The sequence below is a fragment of the Pelophylax lessonae genome (assembly GCF_965119305.1).
Source record: "Pelophylax lessonae genome assembly, chromosome: 2".
NCBI classification, from domain to species: domain Eukaryota; kingdom Metazoa; phylum Chordata; class Amphibia; order Anura; family Ranidae; genus Pelophylax; species Pelophylax lessonae.
The window spans coordinates 216,310,396-216,336,798 of NC_138769.1; the positions used below are offsets into that span (position 1 = coordinate 216,310,396).

Consider the following 26,403-nt stretch of genomic DNA (forward strand, 5'->3'; position numbering starts at 1 on the left):
ATGTCATACAAGAGGGCAAGATCACAGTTTCGTAAAGAGGATTGAAAATGTAGATATTTATTTCATTTTTTTAATGTATACTGTCATTGCCAAGCAATCAATGATGCACTTTTGCTACATGGAATTAAAACTCTTGACTTTTTGTGGGACACTGTAGAGAACAATGCAACAAACGGTGAGTTTGCATTGCATGAGGGGGTGAAGGAACCATGCACGTGTGAGGTTTTGTCATTCCCATCACTGGTGATGCCCTCCCCATGTGTGTACTACATCTCAGTTTGTAGGTACTGCACCATGATCTGTTTTCTCATTTCTTCTTGCATATTGAGCCACGGATAATTCATCTGAGGAGCCCAGTACCATCAGGTACCCGGTTGGATATACATCCATAGGATTCCATATGCTTTGATAGACTGAATTTTTGGTGGACATATTTTTATACATTTATAATCTTCTAGAGCTTTGGTGGACATTTATTATGTTCTTATATGGACTTTGGACTTTTTGATCAAGTATTAATATTTGGCTAATTTACTGATGAACGCTGCAATTTTATACTTTGATGTTATTTTAGGATTTGTGTACTTCATTTTGCTAGCAGCTTCTTTAGGGGTTTTGCGCTGACCTTCACTACTACTCTTTTCAATGCAACAAACGGACTCTGGAAATATGTTCCTTTGTCTACTTTGTGAAATGCTACATATCCAAGCTCTATTTTGTTAGTAACAAATGCACATTTTCACCTACATCTACCCCAGTCTTGTAATTCAAACAAATTTGTGGCAATCAGCATGGCAGTGTATGAGATTAGTTTTGGGGGTACCAGTGGTGGTACCAGTTTGGCCTGTGTCTATGGGCTTTTGTTTGAGTATGAATTGCTTCTCGCTCCATACAAGTCAATGGGAGTGCAAAAGCAACTCGAAGTAGGTTGATGCAGCTTAGAAAGAGGACAAAAACAGATCAGAAGGAGATCAACTGTAGATCAATTGCAGCTGTCTGTTCACTTTGAATGTTCTTAGATGTATCTCGAACTGATCCCAGACAAAGCAGAATGCACCTGAAAGCAGACCACATTTGCCCACTGACACAAGCCCAGAGCCCATCAGCACAAGCCCTTAGACCAGGGGTGTCAAAACTCAATTTCATTGCAGGCCACATTAGCATTATGGTTTCCCTCAAATGGCTGGTTGTATCTGTAAGAGTAGATGTCCAGAGCACCCCACCATCACATAACATGTCAGAATCCCCCCAACTTTTAGAAGTCAAGTGCCCCCCACCATCTCTTACCTCACAGTGAATCTCACAGTGCACCCCCCCCTTACTTTGTACTGCAGCCAGGAACTTGCTGAGGGCAGAGCTAGGAAGCAGAAAGTGCAAGGTTGGGAGAAGGACCAAATGAGGGCTGGAGGCAGCTGCCAGAGTCTGCTGAATCCTAAGACTAGTGGAGTTGTAGATGAGCTGGGTGCTGTGGCTGCTCAGAGAGGCGCAGGATCTGTAGGAGGAGTTCTGTCCTCCTCTCCTGCTGACTGCTGAGAAGAGGTGGGGGCATAGACAAGGAGGATGCCACAGCTGCAGGAGAGGTGCAAAGGCCACATAAAAAAGCCTGTTGGTCAGATTCGGCCTGCAGGCCTTATGTTAGACATGTGTCTTAAACGTTTCCTCTCCCTCTGCAGCATCCTTTCTTAACCAGGGTTCAATGGAACCTTAGAGTTCATCCAGAGGTTGCTGGGGGTTCCTTGAGCAAGGAGCGATTTCTGTGTTTCAGATAAGCTCCCATTGACATCAATGATCTTTATACATCTGTAAGAGTAGGATTCTTCCCACTGACCTGAAATGTAAGAAGTATTCTTCCAATCAGGGGCGTAACTGCAGGGGTTGCAACCGGGCCCCATGCTCCAGGGGGCCTATGTGGCTTCCCTGTACACCTGGATAGAAGGAGCGGCGGGGGGGCAGCATGTAGAGAAATCACTGTAATTCTTTTTCCTCCTGTAGCTGCAGGAGGAAAATGGAGGAGATTGGTTCCTCTATTTGCTGCCCCCGCCACTCCTCCTATTCAGTTTACATGTGTTCTGCTGTCTCTGGGCCACTGTGTGCTCCCCTGGTCCCCCCCACCCCAGAGTGCTTCCGGCTTCCTTCCTCCCCTCTCCTGCTGGCTGCTGCAGGGGATGTGTCACAATAGAGAACTATGAAGGGGTCGGTAAATATCTAATTTACCAGCTCCTTCCTTTTCTAGACAGAGTCATAGTCAGTGACATTGTAAAAAAAAATAAAATAAAATGATAAAAAATAATGCAATTAAAATACCAAAAAATAAAAACTACCGACACCAGTGGGTGAACTTCCAGGATCGCAAAGGTCACACTTGCGACCGGGCCCTGGCATTCCACCACCGTGGGGAGGCCCCAAGATGGCAGGAAGGGGGCCCACTGCATAACTTGTGAAAGGGTCCCGCTGCGGGACTGTAATAAAGGGCCCTGCAATGAGAGTAAAGGGCCCCAGGATCAGTGGAAAGGGCCCCGGCCAGGGGTCCGGGGGGGGCCCTTCATGGTTTCTTGCACCCGGGCCCTGAAGGTTCTAGTTACGCCTCTGCTTCCAATTAATCATCCCACTAATGTACAGTGAGCTTTAGATACAGTAATTATCAGCAGGGGTTCTCCCGAGAACAGAAAGTTATTTCACGGGTTCCTCTGTGTTAAGAGGTTGAGAAAAACTGCTCTACCTGGTTAATACCTTTGCACCCATGGATATAAAGATAGGTTGGGCGATGAGGGAGTAGGGAGTTGTACTGTAGAAAAGTGGAGCTTTTCGGGCCATCGCAGAACCTTAGAAGAATAGGAAAAACCTTTGATATGAAATGCGTAATATGGATATTTAAGTGTTTATCAAAAAAAAAAAAAAGATCTTGTCTCTTTAAAGCATGAATAACAGCACAGTGCTTCTGCGGTGTAATTTGGCCCCTTCTATTACCTAAAAAAATTGGCCTATCCTGCCTTGTTCTGCCCTCCCCTCTGTAAACATACCACGGTATATCATGGCTGCTGAGCACAGACACCATGGTCAATTTACAAGCCCCCGTCATCCGTAGCTTTCCTCTGTCCTCCTCTGTGCTACTCCCCCCCCCTCCCCCCACCTGTCTGCTCTGTGTCAAGAGCCCACCCCGTCCCCTTCTGCTGTTGAAATTACTTTTATTATCTTATATAATCCTGTGTGTTTCCTAATGATAGGGCTCCTGTCTCTGTTCTCTGTGTTTTAAAAAAAAAAAAAAAAAATGCCAGCTATACCTGATTTCAATGCGCCGCTCGGCGCTCACGAGACAAGCCGGCGCTCTCCTTCTCTCGTCTCGACTAATGTCAGCGGGTGAATCTTGGCCCAACCCGTTGCAGCTGTCAGGAGAAGAGAGGCGGCCGGTCACGTGAGCACCGAGCACTGCTCTGAAATCAGGTATAGCCAACATTTTTTTTTTTTATAAATTATAGAGACAGGAGCACCTATCATTAGGAAACACATTATATGAATTTATAAGAGTGGGTTAACAACCACTTTAAATCTCTGTTAAAAAAATGAAGATTTTAATCCCTGATTGTTGTATACGTTGGTATGCTGATAAGTACAGTAAAAGAGGGAAAACAGATTTTCCAATTTCATAAGCTGGTATGGGCTTAACTTATATTGAGCCTATATAATCAGCATTGAATAATGTATGTTAGAAAAAAGTTCTAAAAAAAAAAAAAAATGAGAATCTGTGCAGAAATTACCTAATCAGAAAGCCTTGTGTAGAAGGGTTGCTTTAACTAGTACAGACAAAACTCACAATGTAATTGAACACTTCTATAGAAACCAAAAAAAGGCTGTGCTGGCAGGCTGGATTCTCTGTTCTCAATGTTCTCATCATTCTCTTATGTACAAAAACTTTTTACACCACAACAAAAATTCTCATTATTGTTGGCTCTAAATTCATCAGAATATATCATACGTAAATAGATGTGTTGATTTGTTAAAGCTGAACTCCAAGCAGATATAAAAGACATATTTATGCAGCTCTGTATTCATTAATATATCTTAAAGAGGAACTCTGGTTGACCTCCCATTTTTTTTTTTACATTGCTTACCTGATGGTGGTATCTGCACATTTTAGATACTCACCCATCCAGTGGATCCAGAGTTGTCCCACTGAGATCCTCTCATGCCCATCCACAGCTCCATCCCGCGCCACCATGTTCTCTCTGACATCATCGAGAGACTCCCCAGCTTTTCTAGGCTCAGCAGGTGGGCTTCTCAATGACGTGCTGATAGGTCCACCCCCTCCTCCAGTTTTTGAATTAAAAGCTATGATTCCTGGGATATGTGACGTACATATCCCGGGAGGCACAGCCGGCAGTGTGCGCGTCATTCGCCTAAGGCAAGTGACGTGCATGGGGAGGCGGGAATTAATTAAAAAAAAAAAGTAAACTAAAGAAAAAAAAAAAAAAAAAAAGCAATGCCCTATTCCTGCAGAGAATAGGAGAAGGGGTGAACAGGCGGTATTATCCTCGGGAGACTAAGGAGTCAGCTTTAAAAGAGATGTATGGGTTTTTTTAAATTCATACTTACCTAGTTGGATGCAGCATCGACCAGATGCTTCATCTGTCCCCCGATGCCTCTACACTGAGAACCAAGCAATCGAACACTGCCGATTGCTCGTTCTCGCAGCTCCAGCAGCAGAGAGCTGCTAATTGTTAGTCAGCAGCTCTCTGCTCTGTCCCCTCCTCGCTCACTGGAGAGCTGAGCTGTGGAGGGATGGGAGCGGCCGGCTCAGGCAAGAACGCGCGACCCGTGGGCGGACGCCTCGGATGCATTGGTGGCCCCTTGGCATCAGTATCGTCTGATGTATGCCTTTCCTCCGATTCAGTTGTTGTCCAGATTCCTTCGCAGGTTAGCCTCGGAACCGAACTTGGTGATTCTAGTGGCGCCAGACTGGCCACGCCGGTCCTGGTACGCCGATGTTGTTCACCTGGCGGTCGAGCCTCCTTGGCGGCTGCCAATGTGGGAAGATCTACTGTCTCAGGGACCGATCTTCCATCCTGCTTTACAGTCGCTGGCTTTAACGGCCTGGCTGTTGAAAGCCAGGTCCTGAGAGACAGGGGTCTCTCCCCAGAGGTCATTCCTACTCTAATCAAGGCTAGGAAAGCCTCATCTGGTAAACTTTATCATCGCACTTGGAAAGCCTATTTTGCCTGATGTGAGTCCAGGGGGTTTTCTCCTCGCTCATACTCGGTGACGAGAGTGTTGGCTTTCCTTCAGACTGGTGTGGAACAGCACTTGGTGCTGGCCACGATTAAGGGCCAGGTTTCTGCACTGGCTGTTCTTTTTCAGCGCCCTGTGGCATCTTATTCCTTAATTCGCACCTTTATTCAAGGTGTGCAACATTTGGCTCCTCCCCAGAGGGAGCCTTTGCCTCCATGGGAATTGAACTTGGTTCTGTCCGTATTACAGCGTTCTCCCTTTGAAAACATCAGGGAGATATCGTTACCTCTGCTGTCTAAAAAGGTTGCCTTTCTAGTGGCGATCACTTCGGCTCGCAGGGTGTCAGAATTGGTGGCGTTGTCTTGGCGCTCTCCTTATTTGGTGGTTCACAAGGATAAGGTGGTCTTGCGACCTCATTCGTCTTTTCTCCCTAAGGTGGTCTCTGATTTTCACCTTAATGAGGACATTGTTTTACCTTCGCTCTGTGCAAAGCCTAAGCATCCTAAGGAGGTTGCATTGCATTCCTTGGATGTTGTCAGGGCGATTAGGGTATACCTGTCGTCCACTGAATCCTTTCGGAAATCGGATTCCCTCTTTGTCCTTCCTGAGGGACCTCGGAAGGGCATGGCCGCGTCTGCGGCGACTATTGCCAAATGGATCAGACAGACCATTGAACAAGCCTATGCTTTGAAGGAACGGGTTCCACCCTTCCCTGTTAAGGCGCACTCTACCAGATCATTGCGTACGTCCTGGGCCTACCGGCATCAGGCCTCGGTGGCCCAGGTGTGCAAGGCTACGACTTGGTCGTCGGTGCACACCTTTTCCAAATTCTATAAGATTGATGTTCTGGCGTCAGCTGATGCCTCCTTTGGCCGCAAAGTTCTCAGTGCGGCAGTGCCATGGGGGACCCTTGTTTTTTTGTGGGTCCCTGGCTGTTGGGGTGTTTATCCCCTGGGTATTTGTTTTCCTGGGTTGTTGCTCCTGTTGAGCCTTTTCTATTGCCCAGAAGGTTATCTTACTGTGCGTGTAAGGTTCCTTTCTCTGATGTGGATACTGCGTTGCCTTTTCTGTGGTTGCGTCTCCTGCCTACACTGCTTTGGGACATCCCAATAGTGATGACTTATGAGGGGCGGCGACTGTCGGAGGACATAAGAGAAAACGGAATTTTTGTAAAATCTTACCGTAAAATTCCTTTCTCTGAGTCCTCCGACAGTCGCCGCCCCCGCCCCTCTTTTGGGGTTTTTTCTTGTACACCTACTACTATTCTACCAAACTGAGTTGGGAGGGATCACTGCAGGGGGGTATTGACCAGTGGGACAGCCCCCATGGGTGTGTCTATGCTAAATGCTTTTGTTCTTTTAACTAAGTCTTATGGCTAGCTACTCCTACGGAGCGGAAGTCAATACCCAATAGTGATGACTTATGAGGGGCGGCGACTGTCGGAGGACTCAGAGAAAGGAATTTTACGGTAAGATTTTACAAAAATTCAGTTTTTTTGATACAAGCAGTGTATATATAAGAACCTGACTTGGTATCAGCTTCTTGCAGTCTGCTGTACAGCAGAGCTTAGAGTGAAGGCAGAAGCAGCACAATGAGGCAACCATTTGTGTTGCAGTGCAAGAAGCATGGTGATAGGAGGTGAGAGCAGAGTAAAAGAATGAGGTGCTCATCAGTCTCCTGCTTGTTCACTTGACTTCTAGTGTGAGGTTTAAAAGGAAACCTGTAGGGCCTGTTTACACAAGCCCGCAGCCCAAAACCCTGCTGCTTGCACAGGATTTTGGGCTGCAGAGCCGTGCGGCAGGGGGCAGTTTGATGCACATTTTATTGCATTACACAGCTCCTTTTCTTTTTTGAACAAACAATATTGAAAGCGTCCAGTGTGACACCTCATTGGAATCACTACACAGCGACGCGGGGCCCTGTGCTTGCTTTGCGGTGACATGCAGAGCCATCCAGAGCAGTAATATTATGCAAACTTGTTTTGCCCCATTAGTGTCCTGCTGTTCCTTTTTTGGCCAATCCCAGTATTGAAATGGTCCTAGACCCAGACGGCATTGTTTAACTGCAGTACAAATTGGAAGACTTGCCTGTGCTCATTAGCTGGGGTGCCCTGTTAATAAGACTGACCAAACAAAATTACAAATCCAATGGCTGGTAACACAGTTCACATATATCTTTTTCAACTTTGTACTTAGCTGTTTGCCTGCGGTTAATTTTTATTGTATCTTAAAGATGATTGCTTCCTAATCATGCTAAATTTCAGTAGGATAAGCCAGCAATCAGGATATCTGCACTCATCGTCCGATATAACCAGACTTCCTATGCATGCTCTGATTTGTTTTTTTAATCAATTGGTTTTTACAGGTCTAATTGCTATACAGTATTCCGTCTGTAGATAGAACCACGGATTAAAAATATTTTAACTCCAAGACATCAAAATGACAGCGGCAGGACTTGGGCTAATTTATGTAGCTTTTGCAGCCACGTGTAATTGGCTAGCTACGGCCCCAAGCCCTGTACGCTTCCATTCGTTGCTGTCCGCCCAGCCAGTGATAACCCGCGGTGATCACTGCCAGACGCAATTTGTTTACTTCAAGCAGTGATCACTGCTAGTAATTGCTTGCTGGGAGGACAGCAACGGATAGCTGCAGCTACTTACGACATGTCATTAAAGTGTTTAAGGCTTGGCGACCGCAACTACCTGCTCACAGGCGGTTGAAACAGCTGCAGAAATCAGCAGACTCCTGCCACTGTCATTGGCACTGGTGCCAGCCACCAGTGCGAATGCAGTCTAATCCTTCTAATGTACTTGTAGGGGCTTATTTACATAGGCGCTCAGTAACATGCAACACATTTCTTTTTTTTTAATCCCACTGAGCTGCATGCGCAGACTCACCCGCACAGCTGAATTTGACATTTATGCAGGAACAGGGGCATGGGCTCTGCATCTGAGTTTGCGCACCTGCCCCTCAGTACCTGTTAAACTTAGCTGTGCCCATGAGTCCATACAGCCCATACTTACCCATTAACTTCCTAGGGGCACCCGCACGGGAGTAAAAAAGTAAACCAACAACTCTGTTGTTGCGAGTGTCTGACGGAGCATGGTTTGCTTGCTTTTGTCATCTAAGGAGGCATGGCGATATGAAGGCTGCCAATTGGTATGGGTGGTTTTGAGCTACCCCGCACATCTGTCATTGTAAGGATTGGGTTTGTGCTTCATTCTGTAGTTACTTATTTAGGTGGCTTCGGTTGATGGCAGCAGATGGTGTTAATGTGGATGGATCCCTGATATGATGAAAGAGAAAACACAGCGCCTTCTAAGTGCAGCAGAAAAGTCATTTTAATAGAGGTATGAAAAAAATGTACTCACAAGGGTAAGCTTGTTAAAAGCATGTAGTATAAGTGGGGGAGTCTAGCAGCGCGACCCTGGGGATCCTATGTGGCGGTATCCCCGCTGGTACTCACGGTGTGGGGATTTCTCAGTGGTTGCCACAGTTTCCCGGTCCGTGGAACACACGGGGAGTCAGCACAGGCAGCCCCCACTTATACTACATGCTTTTAACAAGCTTACCCTTGTGAGTAAGTTTTTCTATTAAAATTACTTTTCTGCTGCACTTAGAAGGTTCTGTGCTTTTCTCTTTTTCCATGTTCCTCCAGAGCTACTTCTACCTCATCCGCTAGCAGCCACTACAGTGAGCGGTATCTACATTTGGCTTTCCGTGCTATATCTCCGTATGCTGTTGTTCCCCCCCATATCCACAGCCTGTTAAGTGACTTAATGAGCTCTTTTTGCGCCAATCACCTTGTTTTTTATCCCTGATATGATAGCTATCCTGTTATTAAAAGTATTAGGGGCCCTTTCACTGGGGCTGTCCGATCAGGTCCACCTGTCCATTTTTTAGGCAAACCTTGATCGGACCCTCCCTTCACCCCTATGGAGTGGCGGATGTCCGTGGTGACATGTCTGCTGACACCTGCTCCTGTCCACAAAATCCAGACGGATGGTGGTCCTATTTTCCATCCAAAACAAAGAGACCAGGCACCTCTGAGTATAAACTGTGCATAATTTAGTATTGAAGGACACAATAAAAACTCACATAAAGTATTTGGAAACAGGCACATGAGGGTCTTTGGTGATCAGAGTCTGCAGAGGGCCGCCTTCTGGGTTGTGTGATGCCGCTCGTAGTACTGTCCTGACCGGCAGGATGTGGAAGTGATGTAAAAAGTTAAAGCAGAGGGGTGGACCACAACATCTTCTTTGTGTGCATCACCGGCGTGCTCGTGACGCGTTTCGGAGCATGCGCACTGGTATTAGCTGTCAGCACTTGCTCTTTTTTCTAGCTAAACAAAACAACTGACAGACATACAGAAAGACTTCAAAATCGTTGTCACTAGTCACAGATCCCCCTTTGCAGGCTGTGCAGTCTGCTGTACTGACTTTAGCAGCTTTATTAGTGTAGAATAATTGTCTTCAGCTTCCTATGGGGATGCTCCAAGAAAAGGAGGAGCCTAGAGCACAGGTGGGGCATCCCAGTAGAGGAGGTTCGGGGCAATAATAATATTGCACAGAGCAGGTAAATATAACATGTTTGTTATTTCAAGAAAAAAAAAAACATATGCTTTACATAGTTACATAGTTGTTGAGGTTGAATAAAGACAATAGTCCATCCAGTTCAACCTGTGTAGGTGTGTGTGGCTGTAATCATTTCTCTCTGATCCTTGAGATGTACGTCCAAGAGTCTTTTAAATATAGCCATATTTTCCATAGAAACTACCTCTTGTGGTAGAGAATTCCACAATCTTGTAGCCCTAACAGTAAAGAACCCCCCACGTTGCCTGAGGTTAAAACGCTTCTCCTCTAATCGCATTGTATGTACTCGCGTCCTGATGCAATCCTTGCGACAGAATTTTTTTTTTCTATGCTGAGATCACCAGTGAGGTATTTGTAAATTGCTATCATGTCCCCTCTCAGGCGTCTCTTCTCTAGGGAGAATAAATCAAGCGATTGTAAATGCTCTTCATAATTAAGGTCCTCCAATCCCCTAATTAGTTTAGTTGCCCTTCTCTGGATCCTCTCCAGCTCCAACACATCCCTCCTGAGGACCGGCGACCAGAACTGGACAGAATACGCCAGATGTGGTCGGACCAGAGTTTTATAAAGTGGTAGGATTATAGTTTTATCTCTGGAATACATCCCCTTCTTTATGCATGCTAATATTCTGCCGGCTTTGGCAGCTGCAGCTTGACATTGCATGCTATTGCTAAGTCTGTCTTCTACTAAGACTCCCAGATCTTTCTCCATTTTTGATTCCCCCAAAGGTTCCCCCCCCTAAAGTGTATTGTGCTTTTATGTTTTTAGTCCCTTTTACAATCACTTTAACTTTGTGGCTAAGTTCCACCAGCTGTCTTTGTTCTGTCCAATACAAATGTCTTCTTACTGGCCAGCAAAGCTGCCTTTTTGGACAGGGTTGGGCAGTTTAAGTTCTAATAACTTCTTCCATGGGTGCCCTGGGATTTTCAAAGCAATGTAAATAAGAGGCACATAATGATTTAATATAGTGAATTGGTTGTCCTCTTGCTCCTCTAATCTTTTCCAAATGGTGATGTTAACACTGCTCCCTGATACCCAAAACTCACAATATGTTCTCAGGTTATGTGACACCCAGTGTCACTCAACCTGGAATACTGAGGGCATCTAGTAGTGGAAAATACTGCGAGGGGCAGTGCTGGAGAGGAGGTGAGTATTGCAGCCAGAGCTGCTTTTTATTTTTGTGTACTGCTGGGTGATTATTTTTCAAAATAAAAGATTAGCCATAAACAGACTTTAAATATAGTTGTATGTCTGGTATACCATATACATCTCGTATATCATTTCTGTGTTTTTTTTTCTTACAGGCCTAACCGGAAAAATTATTAATTACATATTGGATGGAGGCTTTGAAATTTCTGCACTGCAGATGGTAAGATTGCATACACCAAACAGAGGTCCAAATGACTTTATCTCTGTAATATAGACAACTACTGCTAAAAGCTTTAAATGAATGTAGCCTAGAAAAAATCAGGATGACATTCTAAAGGTGATTTCAGTACTGTGTGAAAAGCAGTAGTGTCAATAGCATTCAGTTGTTCCTGACACATTGGGTGATTACATTCTAAAAGCATATCATCCAGGCGTTGAGAGCTTGATCGCTCTTGTGTGACAGAGAGAGAATTCCCCGTACAAGGCAAAACTGTTAAACCTAGTTTTTTGTAAGAAGTATCTTTAACCACTTTACCACCGGAGGATTTTTCTGTCTTACGTCCAGGCCACTTTTTGCGATTCGGCGCTGTGCGACTTTAACTGACAATTGCGCGGCCGTGCGACGCCATACCCAAACGAAATTTACGTCCTTTTTTCCCACAAACAGAGCTTTCTTTTGGTGGTATTTGATCACCTGTGCGATTTTTACTTTTTGCGCTATAAACAAAAAAAGAGCGTTTATTTTGAAAAAATAACAATATTTTTAACATTTTTTTATATGAAATTTCCCCCCAAAAAATGTAAAAATCTAATTTTTTTTTAATTTTTGGCCAATTTGTTTTCTGCTACCTATGTTTGGTAAAAAAAAATCACAATAAGCGTATTTTGATTGGTTTGCGCAAAAGTTATTGCGTTTACTAACTAAGGGAAAGATTTCTGTCATTTTTGGTGTTTTTTTTTTAACGAGTAATGGCGGGGATCTGCGATTTTTTTTGCGGGACTGCGACATTGCGGCGGACAGATCAGACCCTTGACTGACATTTTTGACACTTTTGGGGGTACCAGTGACATTACTGCAGTAATCAGTGCTATATATATATATGCACTGTTACTGTAAAAATGACACTGGCAGGGAAGGGGTTAATTTTATTGGAGAGGGAGGGGTTAATGTATGCCTGGTGCTTACTGACGTGTGTGGGGGGAGGTGACTGAGTGAGTCAGGGACAGATTGCATGTTCAGCTATGCTGAACACTGCTATCTGTCACTCCCTGTCACTTAGGAGATCCGCCCGCTCTGTTTACACAGGCGGGCGGATCTCCAAACTAGATTCCCCGACGATCGGGGAAGAGCAGCGGGGATCGCCGCCGCTTCTCCCCTGGCCCGACTCCCACTGTGACTGAAAACAGCGGGAGCGCGCCTCCGGCGGCGCGCGAGCGCAGCCTACAGAGGGAGGAGTCCAGCGACGTAGTACTATAACGAACCACTTTGCTGCAGTACGCTCAATGTGAGAGGTCGGCAAGTGGTTAAAGTGAACCTGTCAGCCATTTAAACATGTAAAAATCCTGCCTAAGTCCCGGTTCACATATGTGCAATGCGGAACCCTGCGAATCCACTGCGGGTTCCCACATCGCATTCAACTCGCAGGCAGTTCACACTGCCATATGCGAATCACTGGGGGTGTCAATACAAAGTTAACAACACCCCCAGGTCAGTTTACATATCACAGTGCGAACTGTCAATTTGGACATGAATCAGGACGCATAGGTGTGAACACCCATGCGGTCCGATTCTGGTGCAGACCCAAAAAAGGGTCCTGTGCGAGTTGCTTCTGAATGCGATGCAAATTGAGCCATGCAATCTGTATGGCTGAATTTGCATCGCACAGACACTGCATGTGATTTGCAGAGCATAGTGCTCCGAATCACATGCGATGTCTGACATCACACATATGTGAACCAGGACTAAGAGAAGACCCCAAAGAATGCCTGTCTGTATTACTCTAATTACCCAGAGAACACTCCTTTGTGTGTGTAGCACCCTCCTAGACACGTGCTAGGTAAAGCATTTGTTTTGCTCCGTCTGCTTTTTAGGGGAGCCTGGTCTTTTAGTTAGGCCTGCTCTCTGTGCTCAGAGTGCATTCATTTGGTCTGAGGGAGTGTCCCCACTGCATCCAATAGGGAGGCATGTTGGACAGTGGAGGAAACCTGGCCAATGATGCACAGGCTTTTGTGGGAGTCCCAGTTTGAGGGTACCACCACAGTGCATCCTGGGATTGAACTTAAAAGCCAGGAGCACATGAGGCAGAGTGTCTTTGGTGGGAAGCAGAGTCCCAGGGTGATGGCTGTCTCTCCTTCTGTATGCTGAGGAAAGTGGTCACAGGCAGTCGGCCTGGTGAGCCAGATGTGGAGCTGAGCCATAAAGAGAAACAGTGACAGTGGAGCTGAAGGCAGAGCTACCTGGGAAAAACAGTGTCTGCGAGTACCAGGGGGCTTGCCAAGGGGTCTGCCCAGGAAGGGGACTACTCCAGTGAGGTCAGAGGACAGAAGGTCAGCGCACACATTTAGAGAGAAAGGGGGTGCCAAGTAGAACCCTGAATTGTAATCTACCAAGTAGTTCACCTTTCAAATACTTCACTTCAGTGGCAGGGTGAAGCAGCAGCCTTGCCGCATTCAACATAGATAGAAGTCCTCAAGATTGTGCATAGTTTGCTAAGTTGGAGTATCCCACTCATCCCTTCTCCCATCCCATCATAAAATAAAATTCCAGTTCCAGAAAAAAAAGTAGAACATGCTGCATTTTTCCTGCACTGGACTGTACTAGAAAGCAGTAAAACACATAAAAAATCCACTGGAACGCATCAAAAATGCACCTGACCCCAGTACTGAAAACAAAAAGCAGGAAAAATGAAGAAAAGAAGCATCCGGAATGCACCGAAACGTGTTAAAAACATGCATTCAGAAATGCATCCTCAACGAAACTGGAGTGAGTTTTTGTGGTGTGAACCAGCCCTTAATCTAGTTTCATTTTGTGAGGCCTAAAACCTGCTAGCTACATCCTTGTGTTCTCAATGCACAGAAAGGGTAGTCTCATTGGGAAACAACAGTGAGTGGAGAAGTCAGACCCCAGTAACAAAGTAATCCAGTTTAGGAGAGGCACACAGTGGAGGGTTTTCTGGCTAATATTAACCAATTTACTACCGGAGGATTTTGCTCTCTTATGTCCAGGCCACTTTTTGCGATTCGGCACTATGCGACTTTAACTGACAATTGCGTGGTCGTGCGACGCCGTACCCAAACGAAATTTACGTCCTCTTTTTCCCACAAACAGAGCTTTCTTTTGGTGGTATTTGATCACCTGTGTGATTTTTACTTTTTGCGCTATAAACAAAAAAAGAGCGTAATTTTGAAAAAATAACACATTTTTCACGTTTTTTTATATGAAATTCCCCCCCAAAAAAATGTAAAAATCAAAATTTTTTTAAATTTTTGGCCAATTTGTTTTCTGCTACCTATGTTTGGTAAAAAAAAAATCACAATAAGCGTATTTTGATTGGTTTGCGCAAAAGTTATTGCGTTTACTAACTAAGGGAAAGATTTCTGTCATTTTTGGTGTTTTTTTTTTTTTAACGAGTAATGGCGGCGATCTGCGATTTTTTTTTTTTGCGGGACTGCGACATTGCGGTGGACAGATCGGACCCTTGACTGACATTTTTGACACTTTTGGGGGTACCAGTGACATTTCTACAGTAATCAGTGCTATAAATATGCACTGCTACTGTAAAAATGACACTGGCAGGGAAGGGGTTAATTTTATTAGAGAGGGAGGGGTTAATGTATGCCTGGTGCTTACTGACATGTGTGGGGGGGAGGTGACTGAGTGACACAAGGACAGATCGCAGGCTCAGCTATGCTAAACCCTGCAATCTGACCCTGCCTGTCACTTAGGAGATCCGCCCTCTTTGTTTCCACACTCGATTCCCCGACGATCGGGGAAGAGCAGCGGCGATCGCCGCTGCTCTTACTCTGGCCCGACTCCCGCTGTGACTGAACACAGCGGGAGCGAGCCTCCGGCAGCGCGCGCGTGCCGCCCACAAGGGGAGGAGTCCAGCGACGTAGTACTACGTCGCTGGACGATAACGGGCCACATTGCTGCAGTAGCAGCAATGTGAGCAGACGGCAAGTGGTTAAAGCTGAAGTTTATCTAAAAAAACATTTTTTTCACTACATCTTCAGTTACTTTGCTAACAGTAATGAAGCATTTCCCATGATGAGCAGGCTGCTGGATCCTGTAGAAGTCTTCACTGCGGGGCTGCCCTGTCCTCTTCCTGCTGCTGAATTTCTGGTACTGTGGGAATAAACCGTTTCAAGTTTCCAGACTCAGCTGCACTAAAATAATGATCTGATGGTGACAGCCCCCTTTTGCCCTCTCCTGGATGGAGAACATTTCTTTCACTGATTACATGCCTGTAACACGATCTGTGAATGGGGAACAGTCTGATCAGTCACGGGATTCTCTCCCGGATTCACAGATTATGTTACGGGCATATAATAAGTGAAATACGTTATTGCTGTAATACTGTAACAGTGAAGATTTCTCCAGGATCCAGCAGCCTGCACAACATGGAACATACTTCATTACATGTAAGTTAGGTCAATAAAGTTGTAGGACTAAAAATATTTTTTAGCCAAACTTCATCTTGAGGTAACAATTATTGTCAATGAAGCAAGAGCAGAAAGAAAACCGCTAACCCGCTTGTGACGGACCTCTGATCGGGTACATGAAAGGTTTGTTAGGCACTAAAGTAACAAATCAATAAAAATTGATTTGGAATATCTAGACCAGGGTTTCTCAACCAGGGTTCCTCCTGAGGTTGCTAGGGGGTTCCTTGAGCAATGGGTAATTTCTGCCTCTCAGATCAGTTTCCAATGACACCATTGTTCCTTTTAGCTATCTGTAAGGGGGTAATTCATCCCACTGACTGTCACACTAATGTGTCATCAGTTGTAGATTTTTCATTTTTAGCAGGGGTTCCCCGAGACCAGAAATTTATTTCAAGGGTTCCTCTGTGTTGAAAAGATTGAGAAAGGCTGATCTAGACCATATATAAATGAGACTTTGTTGAAGTGCTGACTTGAAAACACTGCGACATGTTTCGGACCAGGGGCGTAACTACAGGGGTTGTAATTGCAACCGGGCCCCATGCTCCAGATACACTATCAAATTGAAGCTAAACTCAAGCTAATACTTTATAAATAGTTACAGTAGCAGTTTTGTTCAGTTTGAGAAAGGTTTCACATAAATAAAAGATCACCATTGTCACCTCATCAAAGGTTTGTCTCAACCCCCTAATTGCTACATTTGCAGGACAGCTTGGTCTGTTAAAAAAATCAACAGTCTTACTGGCAGGATCGCCAGGTGAAAATAAAAAAATTGAAAGACTAAAATAGAAAACTATGCAGCCAGCACATCTAAGAATTGGTAAGCTGTAATATAATAAAAGTTTGCTTTTGGGTTTAATACTGCCTTAAAAGAAAAGTATGGGAGTAAGGGTTTTTGCATATTCATACTTACCTAGCTGGATGCAACATTGGTCTGATGCTGCATCTGTCCCTGCCGGCTCTAACACTGGCAACCAAGCGATCAAATACAGCCGATCGCTCCGTTCTCTGAGTTCCCTGTGCAGAGAGCTGGTGCCTGTCAGTCACCAGCTCTCTGCTCTAGGCCCCCTTGTGCTCACTGGAGTGCTGGGCTGTAGAGGGGTTAGGCGGCCAGCTCAAGTTCTCAGCGCTCGTTGAGAAGCTGAACCGGGTGCCGGTCCAGGCACGTGGGTGGATCCTGACCATATGGTCGCGATCTTGCCTGAGCCTCGACCAGCTCTGTGACATCAGCTTCAGCCCGCTGTGTGCTGAAAACAGGTCATAGGAGTGCAGATCAAACTGCTTTCATGTGATCCACAGGAGAAGTATAGCCAAATGAGCTTTGGCTGTACTTCTCTTTTAGGTTATCTGTTCAATAAAGCTACTTTTATACAGTGTGTGGATAAGATATTCCATTAAAAAATTACAGTGATTTCAATTTCATGAACAAAAAGCCTGCCTGAAGATTCAATTGTCATGCAACATTTCAAATAATTCAAACAGAAACGTAATCATAATACAGTCTAATTGTCAATCAGTACACAATGATCTCAACAGAAAAGCAAGGCAAAAATATCAGTACGCTAAATGTATAGGTTAACCACTTGCCGACCGCCACACGACTATCTACGTCGGCGGTCAGCCCCTCGCAGGCAAAGTGATGTAGATGTACGTTGCTCGCCTGTAAGGCTCTAGGGGGTGAGCGCGCACCGCCGGAGGCACGCTCCCGCCCCCGCTTGCTCCCTAACATCTCCGCGCGTGTGACCGGCGGACCGATGTCCGCCGGTCACTCGCGATCGTCGGGTGGAGAGGGAGAAAGGCAGGCGGCTGATGTAAACAAAGCCGCCTGCCATTCTTCCCTGTGTAATGACAGAGATCATACGGTTCTGCTATGTAGGATCATATTTCTCTGTTTTTACACGAAAAGCCACGCCCCTTTACAGTTAGAATCACGCCCCTAGGGACACACTTAACCCCTCCTTCTCAATAAAGTTAACCCCTTCCCTGCCAGTGTCATTTTTACAGTAACTGTGCATATTTATAGCACTGATTACTGTAGTAATGTCACTGGTAACCGCAAATATGTCAAAAATGTCAGTCAAGGGTCCGATCTGTCCGCCGCAATGTTGCAGTCCCGCAAAAAGAAATCGCAGATCGCCGCCATTACTCGTTAAAAAAAAATGACAAAAATCTTTCCCTTAGTTAGTAAACGCAATAACTTTTGCGCAAACCAATTAAAATACGCTTATTGCGATTTTTTTTACCAAACATATGTAGCAGAAAAAAAATTGGCTTAAAATGTTAAAAAATTTAGATTTTTACATTTTTTTGGGGGAATTTCATATAAAAAAATTTGAAAAATATTGTTATTTTTTCAAAATTTACGCTCTTTTTTTGCTTATAGCGCAAAAAGGAAAAATTGCACAGGTGATCAAATACCACCAAAAGAAAGCTCTGCTGTGGGAAAAAAAGGACATAAATTTTGTTTAGGTACAGCGTTGCACGACCGCGCAATTGTCCGTTAAAGTCACGCAGTGCCGAATCGCAAAATAGGGCCTGGTCAAGAAGGGGGTAAAATCTTCCGGGGCTTAAGTGGTTAAAATAATTTCGATTATTGTTTTCTATTATCTGTTGATTAAGTCAATATGCAGTATTCAATGGATGTACATATCAGATGGAAAAGTGGTAATTTGAAAGTCTGAAGCTTGAACCAGAGCCGCCATCAGAGGGGTACAGGTGATACACCTGTTTGGGGCCTGAGCATCAGGAGGAGCAGAGGCCCCAGCAACCAGGAAGTGTGCACAGTGCAATAGAGAGGAGATGGGGTTTAGGAGAATAGGATTGGAGGAAGAGGACATGGGATGGGGGAGATGGGATTGGGGAGATGGGATGGAGAAGGAGGAGGGCATGGGATGGAGGAGGACATGGGATGGGACTTGTTAGGATAGCCAGTGGGGGGCCCTGGGGAATGTTGATGGTCATGTCCAGAGGGGGCCCAGGCCTAAAGCTGTGTAATTTACGATGGCTGCCCTGGCTTGAGCAGCCAGGTACCTTTTTTTTAAAAAGTAATAAATATAAAGTTGCTGCCATACTATAAAACTAGTAACTGCCTGTTCTTGAATTGCACATTTTATCCTAGCTCTTCCATATCAAAGGCTTCCATCAGCACTTATTAGTTACTACTTTGATCTGCAGACTGTAATCTTGCGTCATTATTATAAAAGCCTCAAGCTTTTCTTGTAGATGTGGAAAATGATTAGTGAACTTGTATAATTTAACCTGATTTTGGTTTTGGGTTGCCTTAGAGTGCCTTTTTTTTGTTTTAGTTTACTATGGAAAAAGCAAATGCTGAAGAATTCTATGAAGTTTACAAGGGTGTTGTAGCTGAGTACACAGTAAGTAAATGTAAACAGAATATATATACTGTATTCATAGATATACATATATACTATATTACCAAAAGTATTGGGATGCCTGCCTTTACATGCACATAAACTTCAATGGCATCCGATTCTTAGTTTGCTGAGTTTGCCCACCCTTTGCAGCTATAACAGCTTCAACTCTTCTGGGAAGGCTGTCCACAAGGTATAGGAGTGTGTCTATATGAATGTTTGACCATTCTTTCAGAAGTGCATTTGTGAGGTCAGGCACTGATGTGGATGAGAAGATCTGCCTCACAGTCTCCCCTCTAATTCATCTTAAAGTTGAATAATTGGGTTGAAGTCAGGTTTCTGTGCAGGCCAGTCAAGTTCCTCCACCCCAAACTCGCTCATCCATGTCTTTATGGACTTTGCTTTGTGCACTGGTCCAAATCATTTGGTGGAGAGGGAGGATTATGGTGTGGGGTTGTTTTTCAGGGGTTGGGCTTGGCCCCTTATTTCCAGTGAAAGGAACTCTTAAGGTGTCCGCATACCAAGACATTTTGGACAATTTATTGCTCCCAGACTTGTGGGAACAGTTTGGGGATGAAATCTTCCTGTTCCAACGTAATTGCACACCAGGGCACAAACCAAGTTCCATAAAGACAAGGATGAGCGAGTTTGGGGTGGAGGAACTTGACTGGCCTGCACAGTCAACCCGATAGAACACCTTTGGGATGACTTAGTGCGGAGATTGCGAGCCAGGCCTTCTTGTCCACATCAGTGCTAGACCTCACAAATGTGCTTCTGGAAGAATGGTCAAACATTCCCATAGACACACTTCTAAACCCTGTGGACCGCATTCCCAGAAGAGTTGAAGCTGTTATAGCTGCAAAGGGTGGGTCAACCTAATATTGAACCCTACTAGGACTGGGATGCATATTCTTTTTATTTTTCTCAGGACAATATACACTGTTTAAAAAAATTAAAGAAACACTTTTTAATCAGAGTATAGCATCAAGTAAGTTAAGCCCCTAGGACAGGGGTAATGAATTAAAATTCAAGGAGGTCCGGTCGCTAAAATTTTCTTTGGGCCGAGGTCCGAATCTGAAGTCTGTGCTATGACTCCGAAAGATGGGCAAAACAAAACGTGTACATCAGCGTTGCTCTTAACATAAAATATGCCCATTTGAGTGCCCCTTAACATAAAATGTGTCCATCAGCGTGACCCTTAGCATAAAATTTGCCCATCAGCGTGACCCTTAACATAAAATAAGGGGCACGCTGATGGGCACATTTTATGTTAGGGGGCACTCTGTTGGGCACATTTTATGTTAGGGGGCACTCTGTTGGGCGCATTTTGTTAGGGGGCACGCTGATGGGCAAAACAAAACGTGTCTATCAGCGTTGCTCTTAACATAAAATATGCCCATTAGAGTGCCCCTTAACATAGAATGTGCCCATCAGAGTGACCCCTAACATAAAATTTGTAAAATGTGCCCATCAGAGTGCCCCCTAACATAAAATGTGCCCATCAGCGTGACCCTTAGCATAAAATTTGCCCATCAGCGTGACCCTTAGCATAAAATTTGCCCATCAGCGTGACCCTTAGCATAAAATAAGGGGAACGCTGATGGGCACATTTTATGTTAGGGGGCACTCTGATGGCCATATTTTATGTTAGGGGGCACTCTGATGGGAACATTTTATGTTAAGGGGCACGCTGATGGGCAAAACAAAATGTGTCCATCAGCGTTGCTCTTAACATTAAATATGCCCATTAGAGTGCCCATTAACATAAAATATGCCCATTAGAGTGCCCCTTAACATAAAATATACCCATCAGCCTGACCCTTAACATAAAATAAGGCGCACGCTGATGGGCACATTCTATGTTAGGGGGCACTCTAATGGGCATATTTTATTTTATGGGGCACTCTAATGGGCACAAATGTGCTCATCTGTGTGCCCCTTAACAAAATATGCCCATAAGTCTGCATTTTAAAAAAATAAGCAACCCCCTAAAAAAATGTGCCCCACATACCTTTGGGAGCTGAAAATGCCAGAGCCAGGAGCCGCGAACATCAGGGGGGCGGGCCGTGCATGTGATATCATGCCCCAGCTCGCGGCTAGGCTGAGTGTGAGAGTCAGGAGCCGCAGTTAGGAGCAGCGGGGCGTGCACGTGACATCGCGCCCCAACTCGCGGCCGATGACACCTCTGACAGAACACCGGCTGGGAGGAAGCCGAAGAAGAAGCAGGGGGCGGGGCGCACACACGGGATGTCACTGGTTGCTGGGACACCCGCGGTCCCAGCAAACCAATGACTATTTACAGTGGCGGCCTGACGGGTCCGGGCGGAAGCATCGTGCGGGCCGCTCATGGACCGCGGGCCGCCATTTAATGACGGCTGCCCTAGGATATTGATCTGGTCAGTTAAGTAGCATGGAGGGGGTTGTTAATCCGTTACAACTGCTTTGGTGTTAATGAAATTAACAACAGGGGCACTAGATGGACAACAATGAGATGACCTCCAGAACAGAAAAGTTTTACAGGTGGAGGCCACTGAAATTTTTTCCCCTACTTGTCTTTTCTGACTATTTTTCACTACCTTTGCATTTGGCTAGAGTCATTGTCACTACTAGTAGCATGAGGCGATACCTGGACCCTATAGGGGTTGCACAGTTATTCCAACTCCTCCAGAATGGCACATCAATACGTGCCATTGCTAGAAGATTTGCTGTGTCTCCCACCACAGTCTCAAGAGCATGGATGAGATTTCAGAAGACAGACAGTTACGCTAGGAGAGCTGAAGGGGTCGTAGAAGGTCCTTAACCCATATGTAGGACCGGTATCTGCTCCTTTGTTTGAACAAAGAGGAACAGGATGAGCACTGCCAAAGCGCTACAAAATGACCTCTAGCAGGCCACTGGTGTGAATGTCTCTGACTAAACAACCAGGAACAGACTTCATGAGGGTGGCCTGAGGGCCCAGCCTCCACTTGTGGGTCCTGTGCTCACTGCCCGGCACCATGGAGCTTGATTAGCATTTGCCATTGAATACCAGAATTGGCAGGTTCACCACTGGCACCCTGTGCTTTTCACAGAAGAGAGGAGGCTCACCCTGAGCACGTGTGACAGACTTGTGGAGAAGCTGTGGAGAATGTTAGGCTGCCTGTAACATCGTTCAGCATGATTGGTTTGGTGATGGGTCAGTGATGGTCTGGGTAGGCATATCCATGGATGGACATGCAGACCTATACAGGCTCCACAATGACATCCTGACTGCCATTATGTATTGGAATGAAATATTTGGACCCATTGTCAGACCCTACGCTGGTGCAGTAGGTCCTGGGTTCCTCCTGGTGCACAATAATGCCCGGCCTCATGTGGCGAGAGTATGCAGCCAGTTCCGGGAGGATGAAGGAATTGATACCATTGAATGGTCCCCACGCTTGCCTGACCTAAATCCAATAGAACACCTCTGGGACATTATGTTTTGGTCCATCTGACGCCACCAGATTGCACCTCAGTCTGTTTAGGAGCTCAGTGATGCCCTGGTCCAGATCTGGGAGGAAATACCCCAGGACACCATCTGTCTTCTCAAAAGTAGCATGCCCTGACATTGCTAGGCATGCATACAAGCATGTGGGGGCCATACAAACCACTGAGCACCATTTTGAGTTGCTGCAATGAAATTTCAGCGAAATGGACTAACCTACTGCATCATGTTATCACTTTGATTTTCAGGGTGTCTTTGAATTCAGCCCTCTGTAAGCTGATAATTTTAATTTCCATTAAACAATGTGGCATCCTTTCATTCCTAACACATTACCCAGTTCATATCAGTATAGATATCTAGCATGATATTTTTTCCATTTGAGATCTGATGTGTTTTCAAAGTGTTCCTTTCATTTTTTTGAGCGGTCTATACTTTTGGTCTCTTTTCATATTTTCCATGCTCTTTTTAGATTCTCTGTTAGAAAAAAAAGGGTTGTTAGCAGGGTTTAGAAGCTCACTCTGAAATTTACACACCAGCGTTGTCTCGTGGTGGTTAGGAAGACTCATCCTATACAATTTCTTCCTTAGATCAGTCATTTAGGGGGGTCTAGAAAGGCCCTTTTATATGTCAGGCCCATGATTGTTTCTTTGTTTCATTGGTATTCGCCACATTGGGTGATCGTCAACTCATGTCTATGGAGAGCTATAAATATCTTGATTCAAGCATCACTTGCCACAATCTGCAGAGGCTAGAAAGTTTACAACTTTCTGGACCCAGGGGAGGACTGGGTCAGGGGGCTTGGGGGCAATTGTCCTCTTGGGCTGCTCTAATGCCCCATCAAAAGGCTGCACTGCTTTTGCCACAGACATGCCTAAAGGATTCCTAGTGAAGAAAAGTAAAAAGCCCCTGCCGCTGACCTACTGAGTGCAGGTTGAAGACAAGGACAACGCACATGCCTCCCCCCCCAGCATCAATGGTGTAAACTTTGTCTGAGTAGAGGCTGGTTCCATGCCCCACTGGAGCCCCAACTGAGCTGTCTCAGCTCCCTCCAACCGCCCCCTGCTGGCCAGGTCAGGAACCCGGTTTCAGCCTGTGAGTAGAGAGTACCTGGAGCAGAGCTTCAGCCTGGAATGAGGGTCAGGAGGAGGCTGGGAAGAGGGAGAGTGGAAGGGGGGCCGAGTCGTTGCACCATAGGCCTCTGGTTTGTACTTGCCCCCTGGGCCGAAAGTTGGCAGGCAACCCTTGGCTTGACCCCATTAAGCTTTTGGTGGTCTTGATATTTTATTACATTTGGTCCTTTGAGTAATCACTTTGGCTCTGCAAAATTATTTTTTTTGACATGTGACAGCTGGGAAAAATATCTATTATGTTACTTACATACAAATGTATACTTTTACAAATGAAACGGATTTTTATTTAAAACTTTTTTTTTTATACTAGGAAATGCTAAGTGAATTGTGTTCTGGCCCTTGTATTGCTATGGAAATTCGGGGACCAAATGCTCCAAAGACCTTCAGAGAATTTTGCGGGCCAGCAGATCCTGTAAGTATGCTTGTAGACCTAAAGCGTAATTAACCACTCCTAAATTACCTCCCTCCATCGCTCTTCTGCACCACTCTTTTAAAAAACTTGCATGTGTGCAGATGCACCGCTGATCTCTTCTAGGCCTTAAAAGTAAAGGCAGTAAAAACCCTGAATAACAAATATCGTCTATACCAGGGGTGTCAAAATTAATTTCATCACTGGCAACATCAGAATTATGGTTGCCCCCAAAAGGCCGGTCGTATCTTATTTGCAAGACTAGATGTTCAGAGCACCCCACCCATCCTTACATCAGATACAGTAGTCAAGACTCCCCTCCCTAGGTAAGGGGTGTGCACTCTGATGTAAGGGAGGGACATCAGAGTGCACACCCCTTACCTTGTGTGGCTGTAGGGAAGAAGCTAGGGGTGGAGCTGGAAAGCAGAAACTGCAGTGTCTGGAGGAGGACCAGGGGTGGGCTGGAATCTGCTGAATGAAGAGATCAGGGGAGGCTGAGATGACGGGGTGCACAGGGAGGAGCAGGATCTGTATGAGTCGTTCTGTCCTTCTCTCTGCTGCCGATTGCTGAGGTGGGGAAAGGGGGGGGGGGCAGGGAGAAAGCTCTCTGTGGCTGAACGGAGAAATGAAGAATCTGACGGAGGAGTTCTGTTCTCCTCTCTGCTGCCGACTGCTTTAGAGAAAGTGGGGGCAGAAACAAGGGGTTGCCACAGCTGCAGGAGAGGTGTTACTCCTCTTTTCATACTCCTTCAGAAAACAAATTATACAATAATTGCAGCAGTCCATGGACCATAGCCATATGCTAGTGTTTGTCTATCATCCTTTTGATCTAATTTTATTTAGAATGGAAAAATTAATGCTTTATTTACCATACAAGACAATACGCCACAATTTTACATTAAATGGCAGTTTGGGGACAAGGTCATCCAGTGCCAAGGATGAAGATGCCAAATTGCACCCCCCACTTAAAGGGGCAAAATAAATAGACCCTGACCCTACTCACTGCATACATAGTACACAATGCCACACCCCTTAAACCCACAAAATATCCTTTAATTACAGTGCCATGAGCAAAAGTCTCACAATCTCACATAAAGCTCAGCATAATTGTTTTGAAAAACTGAACTCTAAAACTTTGTCTGAGCCTACCTTAAAGAAGCACTTCATTGAAAGCATGTGGGACTACATGGCAACCAGCAACTGTTGATACCGGACAACCCTTTGGTCAGGAGTATGTTTTTACAATGTAGTATTGTAGATGCAGTGGTTAGGAGAATGTAACATACAGAGTACAGTGGTCAGGAGTATGTAATGTGCAGGGCAAAGGAATATGTAACATATAACCCATCATATAGCATTCAGTGCAGTAGTATGTAACATACAAAAATAAGATGTACAGTATGTAATATTTAAAACAGCATACAGAGTATGGCATTCAAGAGTATGTAATATACATGGTATGTTACAAAATCCTAACTGCTTTAGTACCCCTAACCACCCCCCCCTTTCTCGACCCACATCTCACCTCTGCCCACCCCTCCATTGCTCACCTCTGCACCCATTGTCAGCAGCTCACCTCTGCATTTTCCTGTCCAAAGCTCACCTCTGATCCACAGTTCACCAGCTCACCTCTGTAAACCCCCCCCCCCCTGCACCCCATCCCCTGTTCACTCTGCACTCATTTGTCCACAGCTCACCTCTGCAATCCATGTCCACAGCTCTCCTCTGCATCTCTTGGCTACAACTCACCTCTACACTCCACTATCAACAACTCACCTCTGCATCTTCTGTCCACAGCTTACCCTGTTAATTTTTATAAGGCAGATCTGTGCCGTGTATTAAGTTAGAAAAAATGCAAATTTTTTAAAATAGATTCATTGTTCTATTTATCTGTCTGTTTGTATGGATTATTGGACACTTTGGGGGGATTTACTAAAACTGGAGCAACTCTACATAGAAACCAATCAGCTTTCAGGTTTTATTGTCAAAGCTTAATTGAACGAGCTGAAGTTAGAAGCTGATTAGCTACCATGCACAACTGCAACAGTTTCTGGGTGCTCTAGTTTTAGTAAATCTCCCCCTTTGTCACAGTATGTGGCCCTGCCACTATGTGAGATTGAGAAATGGTTGGAAGAATCGCACAGGGTTCTAAAAAGGGCAGTTTGAGAAGCTCCAGCATGTGTTTTGTGAGCAGAGAAAACTGTGTTTTAATTTTTTTTTGGGTTTGGTAATCCCGTATTGGGGCCTGGAGTTTGAAGATTTCCAAGATGCCTTGGGTGGGATGAACCTTCAATTCTGTATCCAGACTTTGCAAGACACCTGCAGCCTGTGTGAGTGCATAGGTGTGCAGGGTTGTTATAAGCCAGGCTTGGGGATAGCTCAGTGCTATTGGAGTTTCAGTTGCT

General features: G+C 45.2%; 1 protein-coding gene across 1 annotated transcript in view; it reads left to right on the top strand.

The window, feature by feature from the left end:
- The window catches only part of NME7 (NME/NM23 family member 7), a 297,536-nt gene that overhangs the window by 196,041 nt on the left and 75,092 nt on the right, over window positions 1-26,403 (top strand). The window contains exons 8-10 of the mRNA XM_082244475.1: window positions 11,119-11,183; window positions 18,928-18,996; window positions 23,900-24,001. Of these exons, the coding sequence (XP_082100601.1) occupies window positions 11,119-11,183; window positions 18,928-18,996; window positions 23,900-24,001 (236 nt within the window). The remainder of the gene's footprint in view (window positions 1-11,118; window positions 11,184-18,927; window positions 18,997-23,899; window positions 24,002-26,403) is intronic.